At 43.2% G+C, this 18,273-nt stretch overlaps 1 protein-coding gene across 1 annotated transcript; it reads right to left on the reverse strand.

Moving 5' to 3' along the window:
- Positions 1–68: 68 nt before the first annotated feature.
- Positions 69–18,221, reverse strand: ZSWIM7 (zinc finger SWIM-type containing 7). Its single transcript, XM_045572358.1, has 6 exons — positions 18,031–18,221; positions 16,286–16,307; positions 14,720–14,822; positions 3,016–3,120; positions 1,390–1,506; positions 69–527 (listed from the first exon to the last, which is right to left on the reverse strand). Exons 1-5 carry the CDS (start codon positions 18,119–18,121, stop codon positions 1,393–1,395), a joined length of 435 nt encoding a protein of 144 aa, XP_045428314.1. The 5' UTR covers positions 18,122–18,221; the 3' UTR covers positions 69–527; positions 1,390–1,392.
- Positions 18,222–18,273: the final 52 nt, after the last annotated feature.

Consider the following 18,273-nt stretch of genomic DNA (forward strand, 5'->3'; position numbering starts at 1 on the left):
AAATAAAAGTTGGACATACTAAAAATGTATACTCATTTCTAGGAAGACCAGGAAAGTTAAAAGTATAATTCTTTGATCAAGAAACTACTTTATTAATTTTGGGAAATGACACTCTTAAGTAGAACATCATCAGATAACATTTTGAAAGCATTCTTTTCCATAGATAGCAAACAACCCTAGAGAAAGAAACTAAAGAAATGGGATCCTCCTTCTATCAGATTCCCTTTCTGAATTTTACTTCTCTACCAACTTCAAGCTTTGCCAACTTGCTGGATCTCATCGTGTGAAATTTTTACTAAGTAAAATTATACAAATAGAAGCTTATATCCACTTGAAGTTTCCCAAGGAGCACGAAAATCTTCAGTTTACTGCCACACCTCACTGTAACCAAGGCTCGCCCAGCCACAGAACACTGCAACAAAGCGGCTCCTCACCAGCACCTCACGCTTTGGGGCATTGGGCTGAGGTTTCCAGGGCTGTAAAATCTTTTCATCTGCTTGTTCACGCTTCATGGCTTCTGCAATATCCTGTAAAGACAATGCAGGTTTACAAACCCCTACAGCAAACTCCCGTCCTTCAAGGATCGCACTTTGGCTGTGGACAGACAGCTGTGCCTGTAAAGTACTGAATCTGTCTCATTTCCACCCATCATAATTCATCTGCACTCTCCTGGGGACCAGATAGTCCCACTTCCTCTCTCCTAACACTTTTCTTGGTCTCTCTTTTGCCTTTTCTTTTTCAGGCTAGAAATCCATAGCAGTATCCTTAGCTTCCTTCAGAACATGAATTTAGTCCCTTCATCTGGCTGGTTATAAAGCTCAGAAATGCAGGTAGGACAAAACCAGTACTTCTGTAGGTCTAGATATTACCATTCTAACAATACAGCCACTGAAGCTGTTCTGGCACCAGCACCACAGGTACCTGAAGCTCCCGGAACCAGAACCCCAGTAAATCTTTTTGTACTTGCTGCTGGTTGGCCACATCTCTGTTCTGATCTTTCATTGCTGCAGAATAATTTTCCGAACCCAAGGTAAAGAATGAACACTATTCACCGACATTTCATCCTACTCAGTTTTGTCCAGCATTTCAACCTCTTAAAAATTACTTGTACCTCAGTTACTTAAAAGACATGGTATGATGCTTCATTTAAGTCTAAAATACTTGATTCCATCTAGGAAACTTTGTGCCATGGGGCTGAGAAACTGGCTCAGATTTTTCATGAGGAGACTTGTACAGGCTCCAAACCATCACACACCCTGGGTTCCAACCACAGCGCCTCCTACAGACCCAAAGAAAAAGGGATCTGCACCAGCTCTCTTCCCTATGAACCATAGGTTAAAGGGACTTATTGTTTGGATTCCTATTTTGAAAGATAACGATAGTCTGTACCTTTTATGCTTCCTGTTTCTTCATCAATAACATGTCGGTCAATTGCTTATCCGAGACACTTAGCTGCTGGCAGTTCCCCATAACCTGACTAAGATAAACTGCTAAGAGATGCTTGCACTGGAATACAAAACACAGACCGGTTAGAAACTGGGATGGCCAGGCTAACTGAGGCCTCTCACTATCATTACCGTTAGCAGGAAAGGGGTGGGGCACACAGACTACGCGCCTTTAACACACTGCTTTAAAAACTGCAGAGACAGCCGAGACAGATGTATTCTTTCTAGAAGTCAGAGAGCACAAAGGAAGCTTTACTCAGCCTGCTGTTGTGGGAAACAGGCTGGCACAGGTATATCACCACAACAGGCTCCTCATCTGAGCCCTAAGTCATGCTTCTCCCACCTTTCCTTCAGAAGCTGTTAACAGCAACGAGCAGCCTTCCGGAAGCAGTGTTACTGGGTGCTTCAGATGGTTTCATTTAAACCTGACAGCTCTTCCTGAGAACAGTTCTTGTCCCCATTTTAACCATGTGCTCAGAATCTAGTCTACTTCTTCAACCAGTTACATTTCTGGGGGATGAAGTGGGGGTGGAGGGTAAAGATGGGCTGGCAGGACCCTCACATATACCAGCCTATACCCACCTCTTGAGAGATGATCTATGTTGGACCATATATCACTGAACCCACAATGCAGCTTTAGAGATTGAAGGGGCCCCATTTAATCATGACACTTTACAGTGAAATAAGCCTATGGCACATCAGCTATGAATGTAACCTCTCGTACAATGAAACCCAAGATGTTTAATGAAGTTAAGAGTGTAAAACAGCCCTAACTGGTTTGGCTCAGTGAATAGAGCATCACCTGCAGACTCAAGCATCCCAGATTCGATTCTGGACAAGGGCATGTACCTTGCTTGTGGGCACATACCCAGTAGAGAATGTGTAGGAGGCAGCTGATCGATGTTTCTTTCTCATCGATGTTTCTATCTTTACCCTTCCTCTCGTTTATATAAAAAATTTTTTTAAGAGTGTATAACAAAGGGTAAGAATGGAATGGATGCTATACTTTTCTTCTTTGGCAAGACTTAAAACATAGCTACCTACTCTTAGATGAGTGGTGCTTTCTCCTTGGAGTAAAGAGCTGTATGCCTTTTCCTTGCTCGAGGCTCTGGACTCCTGTGAAACAGGCAGAGGCACCAATGTGCTCTCCCGCCTCAGGTGGAATCCGGGGCCAGTGCCAGGCTGGTTTGTGGGCAGTGGGAAGAGACACCTCGTGGCTGGAGTTGGGACATGGAAAGTTGCCAACTTGGCTCCAGTCTGATTCATACATCCACTGGGTTACCTAATTCCCCAGTCGTTTTCAGTGCCAAGTATTCAGGACTGTCTTGTCCTCCCCAACACTTTGTCTATGACCCTTTCAGTAAAAATCTGGTCATATTTCTAAAAATGACACAGCATTTTGGGAGGTTAAACCCAAGAGAGATGACTAATTGAAATCAAAGATAATAAACAAGTTGTTTCAACATGTAGTAAAAAATTCCCACATTGTACAACTTTTAAGCCATGAAGTAAGGGCCACCGGTTTCTTTCCTAATTCAGTGGCAGTGGGAGGAGACTGCACCGTCCTCACCAGTAGGCTGTCACTCTTCCGGAGCACGGAGAAGGCAAATGCAGGACATGAACAGTAATGACATGAAGCCAAACATGTGTATGTTTTACCAGAACTTCCAAGTACCTAGAAAGAGAAGGACAGATGGATCAAACTTCGAACGGTGTGCTGGAAACTGCTTCCTTCCCTTGACTTTATTTGATGACTTAGTTATTCTGCAAATTGCACTGGAGGAACTGCAGTTACGTTTGTGGAATCTCAGTTTCCCTGTGGGCACACTCTTCCCTCCTCTTCCCTGGAGGCCTGTTTGCAATGAAACTGAGGACTTGCGGGCTAGCTGAACCGTCCACACAAAGCCACTTTTCCTCTATGTAGCCAACTCCAGAGGACGACTACAAAGGGGGGGGCTCTCCTTCATCTACCTCTTATTGGGGTGTTTCTTACTTACCCGATGGTGTTTCACAGCATGTTTGTGAATTTCTAAAGCTTCTACCACAACCTTAAGAAAGTATGATAAGCCCTGGCTGTTGTGGCTCAGTGAATTGAGCATCGGCCTGCAGACTGAAGGGTCCCAGGTTCGATTCCAGTCAAGGGCACATGCCAGGGTTTTGGAATCAATCCCCAGTAGGGGGCGTGCAGGAGGCAGCTGATCCATGATTCTCCCTCACCTGATTTCACTTTCTTTCTCTCTCTCCCTCCCCCCCCCCCCCCCCCGCCTTCCTCTCTGAAATCAATAAAAATATATTTTAAAAAGGAGAGTATGAACCCGAACTGGTTTAGCTCAGTGGATAGAGTGTGGGTCTGCAGACTGAAAGGTTCCGGGTTCGATTCCAGTCAAGGGCATGTTCCTTGGTTGCGGGCACATCCCCAGTGGGGGTGTGCAGGAGGCAGCTGATCAATGTTTCTAGCACTCTCCCTCTTCCTTTCTCTCTATTAAAAAATCAATAAAAATTTTTTTTTAAAGGAGAGTATGAATATTATTGGGTTTCCACAGTACTATTACCAATGACTAAAACATTAGATTCCTTCAGCCTTAGTTGTCACCTGTTACCTCTTCTCTCTAGACATAAAGTTCAACATAAACCATTGGAATTCCACATTGATTTGACTGGTCCACTATCAAAATACTCTGGATTACACTGAATAAAAGCAGTGAGGCAAAAATGGTTTCAAAAAGTAGTGGGTAAAGGTTTTTGAAAAGCATCTGTGAGCAAAGAAAATAAAGAATTTGCAAAAGGGATGCCTCGCTGCTCAGGATGGAGTCTCCGAAAGAGGCAAGCCCAGACCACCCAGCAGTTTGGAAGGGAAGCACCGACGGGAGGGGTATTAAGGGGCCCTGTCCAAAGCAAGCAGCCTTGCCGGCAGTCAGGAGACCAACAGGGAGACGCACAGGGAAACTATGAAGCATCTGTGACCAACTTACTGGAGAAATCACCTCCTTAGTCAAGTCCATCGCAAACAGCCCCGAGAACAAAGTCGTGGAGAGCTTCACCCCTCCAGTGAATTTCCAAACTGGAACTGTGAGATCAGCACCCAAGGGAAGCTGAAACATGCCGAGGGTGATTTCACCATGAAGTGCCACTGAGGAATCTGCCACAGGGCTTTAAAAGAGTTTTAGGCTCAAGATACCAATCTAAATGAAAAGGCCAGGACTTTTATTTTGAAAAAGAATGCCAGCCTTCCCAGGATTCTTTCCTCTTCTCCCCACAAAAAATAACACAACAGGGAAGGCTCTGCCAAAGAACAGCAGTGTTCACGGGCTGTGCTCTGTCTAGTGATTCACTGTGGCCATGTCACTGCAGTTTTCTGAGCAAATCAGCAGAATTCCTCAGGGATTGCTAGACTTGCCAGAAAGGGCCAATGCCTGGATAAGAAGATACCTACTCTCCCATTCAAGATTTCAGCTCCAGTGACAACTTAGGTATTAAAAAAATCACATCCTTTCCCTTGAGGCACTGAGATGTTTTTAACCTATATCACTGAGTATCAGTGGAGGAATTTCCCTAGTGTATCTTGGAAAACTTGAGAGGAAGGGAAAGGGAGATAGAAACATCAATGATAAGAATCACTGATCGGCTGCCTCATGCATGCCCCCAACTGGGGAACGAGCCCACAACTTGGGCCCTTGACTGGAATTGAACCCAGGACCCTTCAGTCCCCAGGTCGATGCTCTATCCACTGAGCAACACCAGCTGGGCCTGTCTTGGAAAGCATTAAAGTAGACTCTTTTCCCGAAAGAAAACCCATCCACACCCAGCAGCGATATGATAATTCTTGGGTCTGCAAAGTATTACCAATGATTAAAACATTAGATCTCTTCAGCCTTAGTTACAGCTGTTACCTCTTCTCTCTAGATATAAAGTTCAGCAAAACCCCCTGGAATTCCACATTGACTTGACTGGTCCACTATCAGAATACTCTGGACTATGCTGAATAAATAAATGCTTGGTGATTTACAGAGGGGGAGGAATTCTGGTTTCACTTGTCTGGTCCTTTCAAAGATTGGCTAAGACTAAAATAAAATGTTTAACCACCTGAGGCAGTAAATACTATAAAGAGGCAGCAAATTATGAATTTGCTCCTCCCTTATCTAGCAGTGAACAACTAATGAACCCAATATTCAGGCAGAAATCTGAGTTAGAAATGTTAGGGATCATCTACTTCCTTTCCTTCAATAGAAGCATGACTTCTATGGGAACTGTCCCAGCCCTCCCACTCAGAGTTTGGAATTGACCCCGAGAAGGAGATAGCTTTAAAAAGAGAAACATGCAGAAGAGGTCACTCAGACGTGTGGCCGGACGTGCAGGACGGCCCTTGGAGGAAGTCTGCTGTGGCTTCAGTGAGATTCTAAGGAGGGTGCCCCCCTCAGGGGCCGGCACGCACAGGCTCCAAGCCTCTTAGGATCCACGGCAGCGGGAACTGTGTGTTTATTGTTCTCCGGGTTTGGGGCCTCTCTCTGAAAGAGGATTATACATTCCTGCCCATTAAGTACAGCCTGGCTATGTGACCTGCTTCAACCAGTAAACTGAGTAGTCAAGCAGATGCGTGCCATGCCCTCCCTCCCTCTGCTGTGAGACCCAGGCTACATAGGGAAGGCTGTTCCACCACCTGGGACCTGAGGAAATATGTTAGAGCGGAGCTGCACTGACTCTTAAAGGACCTGCAGCATGAATGACATATAAAACTGTAAGCCCTTGGAATTTTGGGGTCATTGTTAGCACAGCATAACTTAGCCTTTCCTGACATGCATCCCCCTTCCTAGGTGAACCAAGAACATTTATAAAAAAAACAACTCAAGTGACCAGAACTTAATGGCCACTTTAGCATAATTATAATTATACCTGGAGGACAGGAAGATATTAGAAGGTTGAACTATGGGAAAATTACTAGCAGGTATCAAGGCAATGTCTGATTCAACTTCTATCATTTCAGTAAGCCAAATTCTTACTATAGTACAATGCAATGAAACCAGTAAGGTTAACTTGAGGGTATATATAAGATTCAAAGTCCAGGCTGACAGCCATAATTCTAGGAAGTTATCATTTTCCTGACTAATAAAGCAATCTATCTATATATATAAAAGCCTAACTGTCTGTCTGACCAGTAGCTATGACGCACACTGACCATCAGAGGGCAGACACTCAACAAAAGAGCTGCAGAGCTGCCATGACTTGGCAGCTGCAGTCCTTGGGTGGCACACCCGGAACCAAAGAGGAGGGAGCCCAATTCCGGGGTGCAGTTCCCCAGGACCCCTCGAGGGATGCCGGAGAGCCAGTTTAGGCCCGATCCCACAGGCTGGGCCGAGGGACCCCACCGGTGCACGAATCCGTGCTCCCAGTCTCTAGTGTAATATACAGGATGTAAATGACGAAAATTAAACAAGTCATGGTAGTTTTAGGAGGAACAAAAAGTCAACAATAACTGCAATATTTCAAACAAAATCTTTAAGATTTTAGACTGGACAGTGTGGCTCAAAGGTTGAGTGTCAACCCATGAACCAAGAGATCACCAGTTTGATTCCAGGTCAGGGTACATGCCTTGGTTGTGGGTTTGATTGACCCTCATAGGAGGCAGTGCAGGTGTTAGCTAATTGATGTTTCTCTCTTATCAATGTTTCACTCCATCCCTCTCCATTCATTTCTCTCTAAAACCAATAAAAAATTAAAAAAAAAGATTTTAACTAATAACTAGACTGAAGAACCAGAAGACACTTAGAAGTCTACTTGGGCAAGTCAAGTGTATGCAGATACTGGAACTGACACACAAAAATCTGAAACTAAAAGTCATGGGAAAAACTCAAAAGATCCTTGGCTCGAGCGCGCGCGCTTGCGCGTGCGCGCGCGCTCTCTCTCTCTCTCTCTCTCTCTCTCTCTCTCTATATATATATATATATTAAAACAAAACAAAACAAAAAAAAACAGCCGAAACCAGCTTGGCTCAGTAGAGCGTCAGTCTGCGGACTGAAAAGTCCCAGGTTCGATTCCAGTCAAGGGCATGTACATTGGTTGCAGGCACATCCCCAGTAGGGGGTGTGGAAGAGGCAGCTAGTCGATGTTTCGCTCTCATTGACATTTCTAGCTCTCTATCTCTCTCCCTTCCTCCTCTCTGTAAAATATCAATAAAATATATGAAAAAACAAAAAACAAAAAGACAAAACCAGTGCCCTGACGGGGAATGGAACCATGCGGTGTATGGGATGACACTCCATTAGCCATCCAGCCACAGCTAGTACAAAGGTATATTTTGTTTTCCTTTTTCACAGGCAGAGGCAGTGGGACAATTGGGATATGAATGATAAGGGCCCAGATTAAAACAATGTTTTGAACATTGCTGACGTGGCTAAGTTCGCTCTGGAGAAAGACTGTGATGTACTGTTTTCTGGTATTCTGAGGAACTCTCGATAATCTGAGATACATGGATAAAGAAAATTCTAGAACTAATATCCATTAGCTGCTTCTCTGGGTGGAAGGTGAGGCTTTTGAGACACAACAGTTTGTAGTTATGACATCTTTTACCAAGGAATCACTGATTCACATCTAGTCAGCAGACAAAAATAAATGGTGAACTTGTATAGGTCATATTTTAGAATTAGCTTTATACTTACAGTTTTTAAATTGGAAATCAATAGAGATTTCCAAAGGTGATGTGGGGTTGTTATTTTTCTAGAGAGTTTTTGTCACAAAAATTAAATAAAAAATCTATCAATTTTGAGTAGCTATCTAGACCAGCGTTTTTCAACCGCTGTTCCGCGGCATAGATGTTGCCTGGTGTGCCGTAGGTGCAGACAAGACAAGAATTTTATAATTTTTCACTATTTTGTTTACTTAATATTTCATAATAAAGTAATTATAAAATATTTTCTTTGTGTTTATTTGATTCCTATTCAAGAGAATTACTTTATATATAGTCAATATAGGCACAGAGTTAAATTTTTTAACATTTTCTAATGGTGGTGTGCCTCGTGATTTTTTTCATGAAACAAGTGTGCCTTTGCCCAAAAAAGGTTGAAAAACACTGATCTAGACTACATTAGTTAAAATGGAACAAAACAGAAACTTCTACCAAAGAACTTTGGAAATCATCAAAATGACTTTGCTTTCTTTGCTCCGATCGATCGCTTCAGAGCCCCCTACACTGAACACATCTTAGCAGTTATTCATCTGGAGCTCTGCTCGGAGGAGTGCTGGCTGGGGGACCTGTACTTGGTTAATTTATCATATCACTTGGAAAGGTCCTTATTATTTTACACAGCAGTGTGGTCACTTAGCAGTAGGTCATTAGCATTTTAGTCTTCTTTTCATCACAACAACAACAACAACAACAACAACAAAAAAGAAACAAAATAAAAAAAATATCTTCTCAGTTACAAACATTATTTAGTAGCTTTGATTATTAATCTATAAGTTCACCAATAGACACCCAAGATGGCGGCCTAGGGCAGACACCCGAATGCAGCCTACCACGAGTTTGAATTTAGAACTGAAAAACAGGGGAAACATCACCCTGAAGCGCCGGACGGCTGGCTGAAGGGAGGCTCTACCATCTGGGAAGGAGAGAGAAGGCGCGCTGAACCTCAGGAACTGTGAAGGTACGGAAAACGGGGCGAGCGAAAAAGCGGCAGCAGAGTTCGCTGCAGGCTTGCTTGCGGAGAGGGCGGGCTGAGTTTGCTACAGGCTTACTCCCAGCGCGGAGAGGGCGGACAGCATTAGCCAGCGGCTGGCTTTCTTGTTCGGGAGGAAAACAGAACCACCCTATTGCTCTGATAGACGGCCCCAGGCAGGGAGAGGCCAGACTGTCAGGCAGTGGGCTGGGATCTCTCGGAGGTGTGTGAAGCCAGCGGCCATTACTGCGGGACTCAGAAACCAGACCCTCGTAGGGAGGGGCTGAATAAAGCTTGTCTGCACCACCCGAGACTACGCCCCATCCATGCAGAGCACAGAAGCCCTTCCAGTAGCTAGCTTCCTCGTTCGCTGCCAATAGGACTCTCCTTGGGAGGGGCAGACAGGAATCTAAAGCTTGTCTGCACCTATACCAAAGAGGTGCGCGCGCCCATCCAAGCAGAATACAGAAACCCTCCTAGCTGAGACACTTCTGATCCTCATAGCCAATTGGCTTGGAGATCAACGCTTCCCAGTGATACCAACAACAAGCAAGGCTTTAACAACAAGAGTGCACACACAGCCCACAAAGGGCTACACCAAGACTGTCCTCCTCAGGTAACTGGGAGGCTGACTCACTGAACCATATAGGACACCTTAGCACACAAAGCCACCCTACCAACTCAGGGAAGCTGTGAAAATGCTGAGACAAGGAAATAGATCACAAACAAAAGAAATGGAGGAAAAGAAGAGACTGGATATAGAGTTCAAAACCACACTTATAAGGTTTTTTAAGAATTTCCTTGAAAAGGTCGATAAGACCTATGAGGAGATGAAAAGGGATCAACAAGAACTAATAAGGAATCAACAAGAAATAAAGAATACATTGTCTGAAATAAAAATTATACAGAGTCCTATCGGGTCTAGTAATAATTAATGTCGTTTTAAAACATTCGTTTAAAATCTTGCTTGGCATTTTCTTGTATTGACATAACCTTCAAACACGTGATATCTACAGAACGTGTGAAGTGCAACTAACAAGTTTTGCTTGAAAAAGTTTGTGTTTGGTTTGGTTTTTGTTGCAAAACTAGGGCTAAGAAGATGGCAGATGAAGAGCATATTCGGCACTGCATGCTTTACGAGTTCCAATTAGGAAGAAAAGCAAGTGAGGCTGCAAAAAACATCTGTAGTGCTCTTGGTCAAGATGCAGTTAGCGCCAGAAAATGCCAGCGTTGGTTTGAGAAATTTCGCGAGGGAAATTTTTCGTTAGATGATAAGAGTGGTCGAGGCCTTGTGTCCAATTTTGATCAAGAAGCTCTTCAAGCTCTTTTGGTGCAAAATCCTCAAATTACCCAACAAGAGCTTGCTACAACTTTAAATTGTTCACAAAAAACAATTTCCAATCAATTGCGTGCACTTGGAAAAGTCCAAAAGTTTGGAAAATGGGTTCCTCCTGAGTTGACCGACAACAACCGTAATCAAAGAGTCACAATTTGCAGTTCGCTCCTCTCTCGTCAAAACCGTTTGCCGTTTTTAGAGCAAATTGTTACCGGAGATGAAGAATGGGTGCTGTATGTTAATTTGAAAAGGCGGCCTCAATGGTTGGACAAAAATAAGGCTTTGCAGCCCACGCCAAAACCTGACTTGCATGCGAAAAAAGTGATGTTGTGTGGTGGAATTTTAAAGGAATTCATCATTATGAACTTTTACCATCTAACCCACATGTGTCAAACACAAGGCCCGCGGGCTAAATCCGTCCCGCCAGGCCTTGAAATGTGGTCCACACCGCGCTGTCATCACTGCACTCCGCTGCGTTTCCATCACAATGACAGTTTATGACTGTTCAGTAAACCATTCGGCCCGCAATTTAGGCTGGATTTTAGATTTTGGAACCTTCTCTGATTGAGTTTGACACCCCTAATCTAACCAAACCATTACAAGTGCAGTGTATAGTGCCCAATTGGAAAGGTTAGCCCAAGCTTTAAGGGAAAAAGAACCCGCGCTGATTAATCGGAAGGGCGTAATTCTTCACCACGATAATGCATGACCGCATACTGCAAGAATCACTGCTGAAAAACTGCGCCAGTTGGAATGGGAAGTTCTCCCTCAACCTGCATATTCTCCTGATATTGCCCCTTCCGATTACCATTTGTTTCGTTCTTTGCAAAACTTTCTTCTTGGAAAAAAATTTAATAATGAAGAATGCCTCAAAAATGCATTGACCGAATTTTTTGCATCAAAATCACAAGAATTTTACAACAGAGGGATTAAAATGCTTCCTGAGTGTTGGGCACAAGTAGTAGAAAACAACGGCAACTATATTGTTGATTAAATTTTGTTGTATTGTTTAAATAAATTCTATTTTAAAAAAAGTATTAGAAAACGACAATAATTATTACTAGACCTAATAAAAACAAAATGGAAGATCGAAAGAATCAAGTCAAAGATTTGGAATATAAAGAGCCAGAAGACACTCCTCCATAGGAGCAAGAAGAAAAGAGAATCCAGAAAGTTGAAGATGATTTAAGAAACCCCTGGGACAACTTCAAACGAACCAACATCAGAATTATGGGGGTCCCAGAGATGAGAGAGAGCAAGATATCGAAAACATACTGAAAGAAATAGTGATAGAAAACTTCCCCCACCTGGTGAAAGAATTAGACCTACAAGTCCAGGAAGCACACAGAACTCCAAACAAAAGGAATCCAAAGAGGACCACACCAAGACAAATCATAATTAAAATTCCAAGAGCAAAAGACAAAGAGAATATTAAAAGCAGCAAGAGCAAAGCAGGTAGTTACCTATAAAGGAGCACCCATACGATTGTCAGCTGATTTCTCAACAGAAACCATGCAGGCCAGACAAGAATGGCAAGAAATATTCAAGTTAATGAATAGCAAGAACCTACAGCCAAAAATAATTTACCCAGCAAAGCTATCACTCAGAATTGAAGGCCAGATAAAGAGCTTCACTAATAAAAAAAAAAGCTAAAGGAGTTCATCACCGCCAAACCAGAATTATATGAATTGCTGAAGGGGTTTCTTTCAGAAGAGAAAGTAAATAAAGATAAAAACTATGAACAACAAATATGTAACTATCAACAAGTGAATCTAAAAACCAAGGGAATTTTTTAAAAAATCTTATGAACAATATTAACTGGTGAATATAACAGAATCAGAGGTATAGAAGGGGAGTGGACTGACAATTCTTAGGGAAAGGGGGAGAGGGGGAGGTAGGAAGAGACTGAACATAAACTGCACCTATGGATGAGGACAATGGGGGGTGGGGAAAGGGCAGAGGGTGGGGTGGGAACCTGGTGGAGGGGGAAAAATGAGGAACTTTTGTAATAATATGAACAATAAAGATTTATAAATAAATTAAAAAAAATAATAATAAATTCACCAGGAGAAAATTCTAATAGGCAGCCTCTTTTAAGAAAACACAATCCAAAAGTTTTAACCACAACATTCAACACTAATTACCCCATTTTCCTTAGGAATAAATGTATGAAGATTTTGCCAGGTCGGCTATGTTATATTACTGTTTGGAACGGCAAGTTAGTAATTCACTAAGCAAAGGCACCTATTGGCCCAGCAGGTCATTCACTCACTCAGAATTAATTGACATAGTCTCAGCTCTGAGAAGTTAATTACAAATTAACCAGAATACAAACACTGATATATTCCCCCATTCCTGGTCTTCAGTAGGGCCTGAAATCCTCCTATATAATAAAACCCTAATATGCAAATTAACTGACCTGGGGAACAACTGGTTGCTATGATGCATACTGACCACCAGGGGGCAGATGCTGCATGCAGGAGCTGCCCCCAGTTGGGAGGCAGTTCCTTGTTGAGCATCTGCCCCTTGAGAGGGAGGTGACTGATGGTGGCGTCTGGGGGGGGGGGGGGGGGTGTGGTGCCAGGCCACCAGCCAAGGCAGGCCAGTGGGCCTCCCTGCCCCTCACCCCTGATAGTTCCACTGCCAGTTGCCCCACAGATAGACACTGATTGCTGACCAGGCCTAGGGACCCTGCCCTATATTCAGGCAGTCCTTGGGTTACAGCGGAGATCCCTTCCTATGGTTCGATGTGCTATAAGTTGGAACCCACCCACATAAGCACCTACATCACTCACATGGAGCACATACACAGCAGAAATGAAGTAAAACAGTAAAAAAATTTAAAAGAAAGATAATTTCTGACCTTTACTTGTGGTAAATAAATAATAAAAAACATAGCACATGTTGAAACGATGGAACTTTTTTTTAAGACTGTGAATGGGAGATGGCGACGTAACCACGAAACGACGTAAGCTGAGGACTGCCTGTATTGGGAACAGTCTCTTAGATTTAAAAATTAAAACCTGGCGAGGCTGCTCTGACACTGAAAAACAGGTTGATGATGACATGCATGGACTCTGGCTTGCACCTTTTGTGGTCAGCCCTGATTCTGACACTTAAAACTGTGTGACAAAGCCAATTACTTAACTTCTCTCTGCTTCAGTTTTTTCACCCATAAGATGGGGAAAATGTTACTACTGCCTCAGAAGGATCATGTTACGTACTACTTTTTATAATCAGGGCAAAAGAATGTAGCTGCCCATACAGCAGCAAGATGCCTTTCACCTGTATGAAAAGCATGGTCACTGGTGGATGCAGCATCCCGGATTGTGAGAGGTATGTCCGACGGCCGATACAGGCCAGAAGGCCAGGACTAAACCAGACGTTGGACATCCCCTGAGGGTACCTCCTTCACCCCCTGCTCCATGCACAAATTTCATGCACTGGGCCTCTAGTTCATTTATAAGAACTGACAGCTTCTTTATTGCCTTCCAAGTCAGACACAAAATTTTAGAGATCACTGCCAATATTTTCATTTCACTCAGTATTCCCTTCCTTCAATACCAGCTGCACTTACTAGCAGCATTGTCTCATACAGCTAACCTGGAAAACTGGAGGTTGGCTGGAGTCTGGTTCACTCTTTATGTGAAAACAGGCAGTGTGGGATAGCAGTTACAAATCCCAGCTGCCAGCCATGACTATTAGTTTTATTTTCTGCATCTTAGTTTCCTGAAAAAATACAGGGTTTTTGATGAGAATTATCACCATGTGAAAGTAACTCGGAGCCTGATAAGAGGCTGTTACTTTAGAAATCTACCTGTTAAAGTCTAGAGGCAAAACTAAAGTCCAAGCAGATGGTCTGCATTTAGTGGTTTGACCCTTAATAAAAATTTCCTGAAAACGTTTCAAAGATCATTTCTGAGGAATCTGAGCATGTGGAAGGACCTCGAAATGCATTTTTGGATCTTGCTTATAAGCAAGAGATTATGAACAAAGTGAAGATGTTAATACATGTGAGGGGGGAAAGCAGAAATCAAGTATACTCCACTGGATCTGAGAAGAGTCCCTCCACATCATTGCTGGTTCTATACATTGCTATTAGTAGGGTTAATAGGTCATACTTATCTTACTTTAATGACTAAAACACTAATTTTACGTACTAAGTTTGGTCAAATGCTTTTCAACAGTGTAGGAAATACCTAAAGCTGGTCACCAGCTTCCATAGAGATTCTTGAAAATACTTTGTCCTAAGTATTTCTGTTGAGATAATCCCACCTCGAGATTTCTACCTGGTACACATGCCTCCCACTGGGCGATGAGATTAAAGTGACGGACTGCCGATCAACTAGGTCCAAGGCCTGGAGGGCTGATGAGCCAAAGACAAACTTCAGCCTGGGAAACAGAGGTTTCAGGTTAGACTGTGACTCTAAAACTTACCTCAGTAACTTGCCCAAAGAATCACTTGCAGCATTCAAAAAAATTTAATTCATTTTAGCTTGGAAAAAAAGATAATACAGCAAAATCCATGTAATCAATCCCCTAGAATAAACGTTAACATGTTATTTACAAACGGAGAAGCCCTCTTTATGCCTTATAGTGCTTCCTATTCTTCTTCCCAACTTCCCTTCATTCCTGAGACAACCATAAACTTTTGTGGTTTCTTTCCTATTAATGTTTTTATATTTTATTATATATAATGTGTATGTATCTTTATATATACACAAACAAATATGGTATATGTGGTACCGTTTTATAAGTTAAAACGAAAGTTTTGTTTTATAAGTAAAAAACAAAACACTGTAGGCTTTTTGGGAACTTTTTTCCTACTCAACATACTTTTGAAAAATGATGCAAGCTGCCCTGGCCAGTGTTGTTCAATGGTTAGAAGGTTGGCCCACACACTGAAAGGTCTCGGGTCCGATTCCTGGTCAATGGCATGTACCTGGGTTCCTAGCTCTGGGTTGCAGCATGTGCCAGAGACAACCAATTGATGTGTCTCTCTTTCACATCAATGTTTTTTCCTCTTTGTCCCTCTCCCCTGTCCCTTACACTCTAACTGAAAATCAGTGGAAAAAATATCTTTGGGTGAGGATTAACAAAAAAATAAATAAATAAAAAAAAAATTAATTACCCATTACAAATATACATAAAAGTAATATGTAAATACTTTTATTTTATAAGCATCCTATCAATGGACATTCTGATTCCTGCCATTTTAGACTATTATAAATAATACTCAATTTTCCCTGTGCCTGTCCCTTACTGCACATAAATGAGAATTTTTCCAAAGAGTATATAAGTAAAAGCAAATTGCTAGGTCTTAGAATATATGCAATTTTTCAATTTTAATAGATGTTGCCAATAGCCTTCCATAGTGGAAATGGCAAGGGAGCCACACTGGCCAGGGCTCTTGTGGACTTTTAGGTGTAAGTGCACAAATGCAATTAAATATTATTTAGTTTTAGGTAGCTTTCACTTTTTTTGTTGCTATTGAGAGTCTATATTTTTGAACTTCACTTTTTTTCTTGGTTTTAAAAAAGTAGATTCTATCATCTACAAATAATATTGTCTTTGCTTGAGGATAGAAATTCTAATGTCTTGTAACAGCTACATTTCTAAACAATCATAAACACAAGTGCTGTACAGGACAATATGGGGCTGCCTTGTACAGTCAAGTATGGTCTGGCTACTCACTTGAAAAGGGTTTGTAGTAATCATGTCAAAACTATTGTTCCTAGTTTGTTTTTTAGATTTAAAAAAAGAGAAATGAGCCGTTTGTTTTTTTAAGAAATGATTTGGCTTTTAAAATACATTAATGACTAAAAACTCCCACACATAATAAGATATATACTTACAATAATAGATGCTCATCAGGAACTGTAAAACAGGGATGGAAAGAAAGTTAATCATATTGAACCAGTGACCACAAATATAAAATTGAGCTTATGTATCTAATTTACTCCATCCCAATGTTCCACTAAACAATAAGACTTTGAAAAGCATAAACAAACAAACAAAAAAAAAGCATAAACTCACTAGGTTAATGACAGGGAGAAATCATATCTAAGAAAGAAAAAGAACTTTTTGGTCATGTAAAACCTCAGAGTACATCTCGCGTACTTTTCCTTCAGGAAGTTGCTCCAGTATGGGTTCTACACTAGTAAAATGAAGTAGCAGCCAAAGAAAACGAAAACTGTAGGAATGTAAGGTTCACATCAGAAATGGGAATTCCCGGGATAATAGTGAAGGGAGCTCTGGAAGATAGGGGAGAGCAGCCAGTCCGTATGGGGCAAGTCAGGAGGCTTTCGGACAGCCTTCCACAGGAAAAGGAAACTGATAAAACATCTCATTCGCATGAGCTCCTTGAGTACAGGCTGAGAACACTGATGATGAGCTTGAGTTTTCTATGCGGGATAAACATACAGAGCATCAAAGAAGCAAATGTAACTCCAGGAAAATGAGAAGTTACCCAGGAAAGGAAAAGGAATCATAGCTTCCTACATGCTCAGCGATGACTAGGTTTTACTTCACACAGATGCTCTAAAAAATGTCTCCACTCAAAGGGGGTATTCAGGAGGAGTATGACTATCTAGCACAGATATTTAAACATCAGAAAACAGTTCTGCTGAAAATGACCAGACCTCCAGGCGGCCACCTGGCCAAGCTGAGGGTCAGGCTCGGTCTTCAACCCGTCTCCGCGCAGCACCAACGCCCTCGGACAGCTGACACCAGGCTGACTTACCTACCCTTTTGGGATTGGAAGGTGTTTGAATTCCTGGCTGGCCTAATCTTTTAAGCATATATATTGCGTTGGTTTTAACTGAAAGAAAGTTAGCTTGCTCTTCTCAATTCTTTGAAAGCAGTAACTCAAGACAAACCCTTTAAAAGCGCAGTCCTGACCAAATCGGTTTGGCTCAGTGGATAGAGCGTCCACCTGTGGACTGAAAGGTCCCAGGTTCGATTCTGGCCAAGAGCATGTTACCTTGGTTGCGGGCACATCCCAAGTGGGGGGTGTGCAGGAGGCAGCTGATGGATATTTCTCTCTCATCGATATTTCTGACTCTCTATCCCTCTCTCTTCCTCTCTGTAAAAAATCAATAAAATATATTAAAAAATAAACAAAAGCGCAGTCCTTTTAACACAAAAGCCAGCCAAGTGAATGAGCAGAGGCGGTTTTGGGAACGAATCTGCTCTTTCTTCAATGCCATGCTCACTTTGGCGGAGTAGCTCCCATCAGTTCTGTCCAGAACAGAAGCCGAGCCGCCGGTGGCCCCCGGGAGCGCGGTCAGAGCGCCCTCTGCTGGTCCGAGGCGAGGAAGGTACTCGCACAACATCCATATTTACTCCCGTCTCTGCCTATGCATTTGGGTTCTGTGGCCCTAAAATACGTATTTGCTGAATAAAGTATACGAAAAGATTAAAGTTAACAGATTTTGAGAAAAAGGAGTGCCGGCACGTACAATAACTTAAGCTTTTGCCTTCCTCTGGGCCTGCGGGCTCGGGAGCCCGCCCGCCCTCCCCCTGCTCCCGTTCCGGCGGCGCAAGGCCCCCCGCCCGCCCCGCAGACGCCCGCCGCTGGCGCCGCGCCCTCGGCCCGCACCGCGCGCGCTCTCCCGCACCGCCGCGGCCATCTCGCTCAGGAGCTCCTCCACCACGGCCGGCAGCGTGGCCGCCGGCGAGGCCCCAGCCATGGGCCCGCCGGGCGTGGCCTCCTCCGAAGGCGGCCGAGCCTCGCGGGGCAGGTTCGCGGTGGGAGCCCAGCTCCGGCCGCGGGCGGGCGCCGCGCAGCGCAGTGACGTCTACGCACGTCACCGCGCATGCGGACGGCGCGGCTGACGCCAGC

The sequence above is a fragment of the Pipistrellus kuhlii genome, unplaced genomic scaffold, assembly GCF_014108245.1.
Source record: "Pipistrellus kuhlii isolate mPipKuh1 unplaced genomic scaffold, mPipKuh1.p scaffold_m20_p_45, whole genome shotgun sequence".
Classification (NCBI taxonomy): Eukaryota; Metazoa; Chordata; class Mammalia; order Chiroptera; family Vespertilionidae; genus Pipistrellus; species Pipistrellus kuhlii.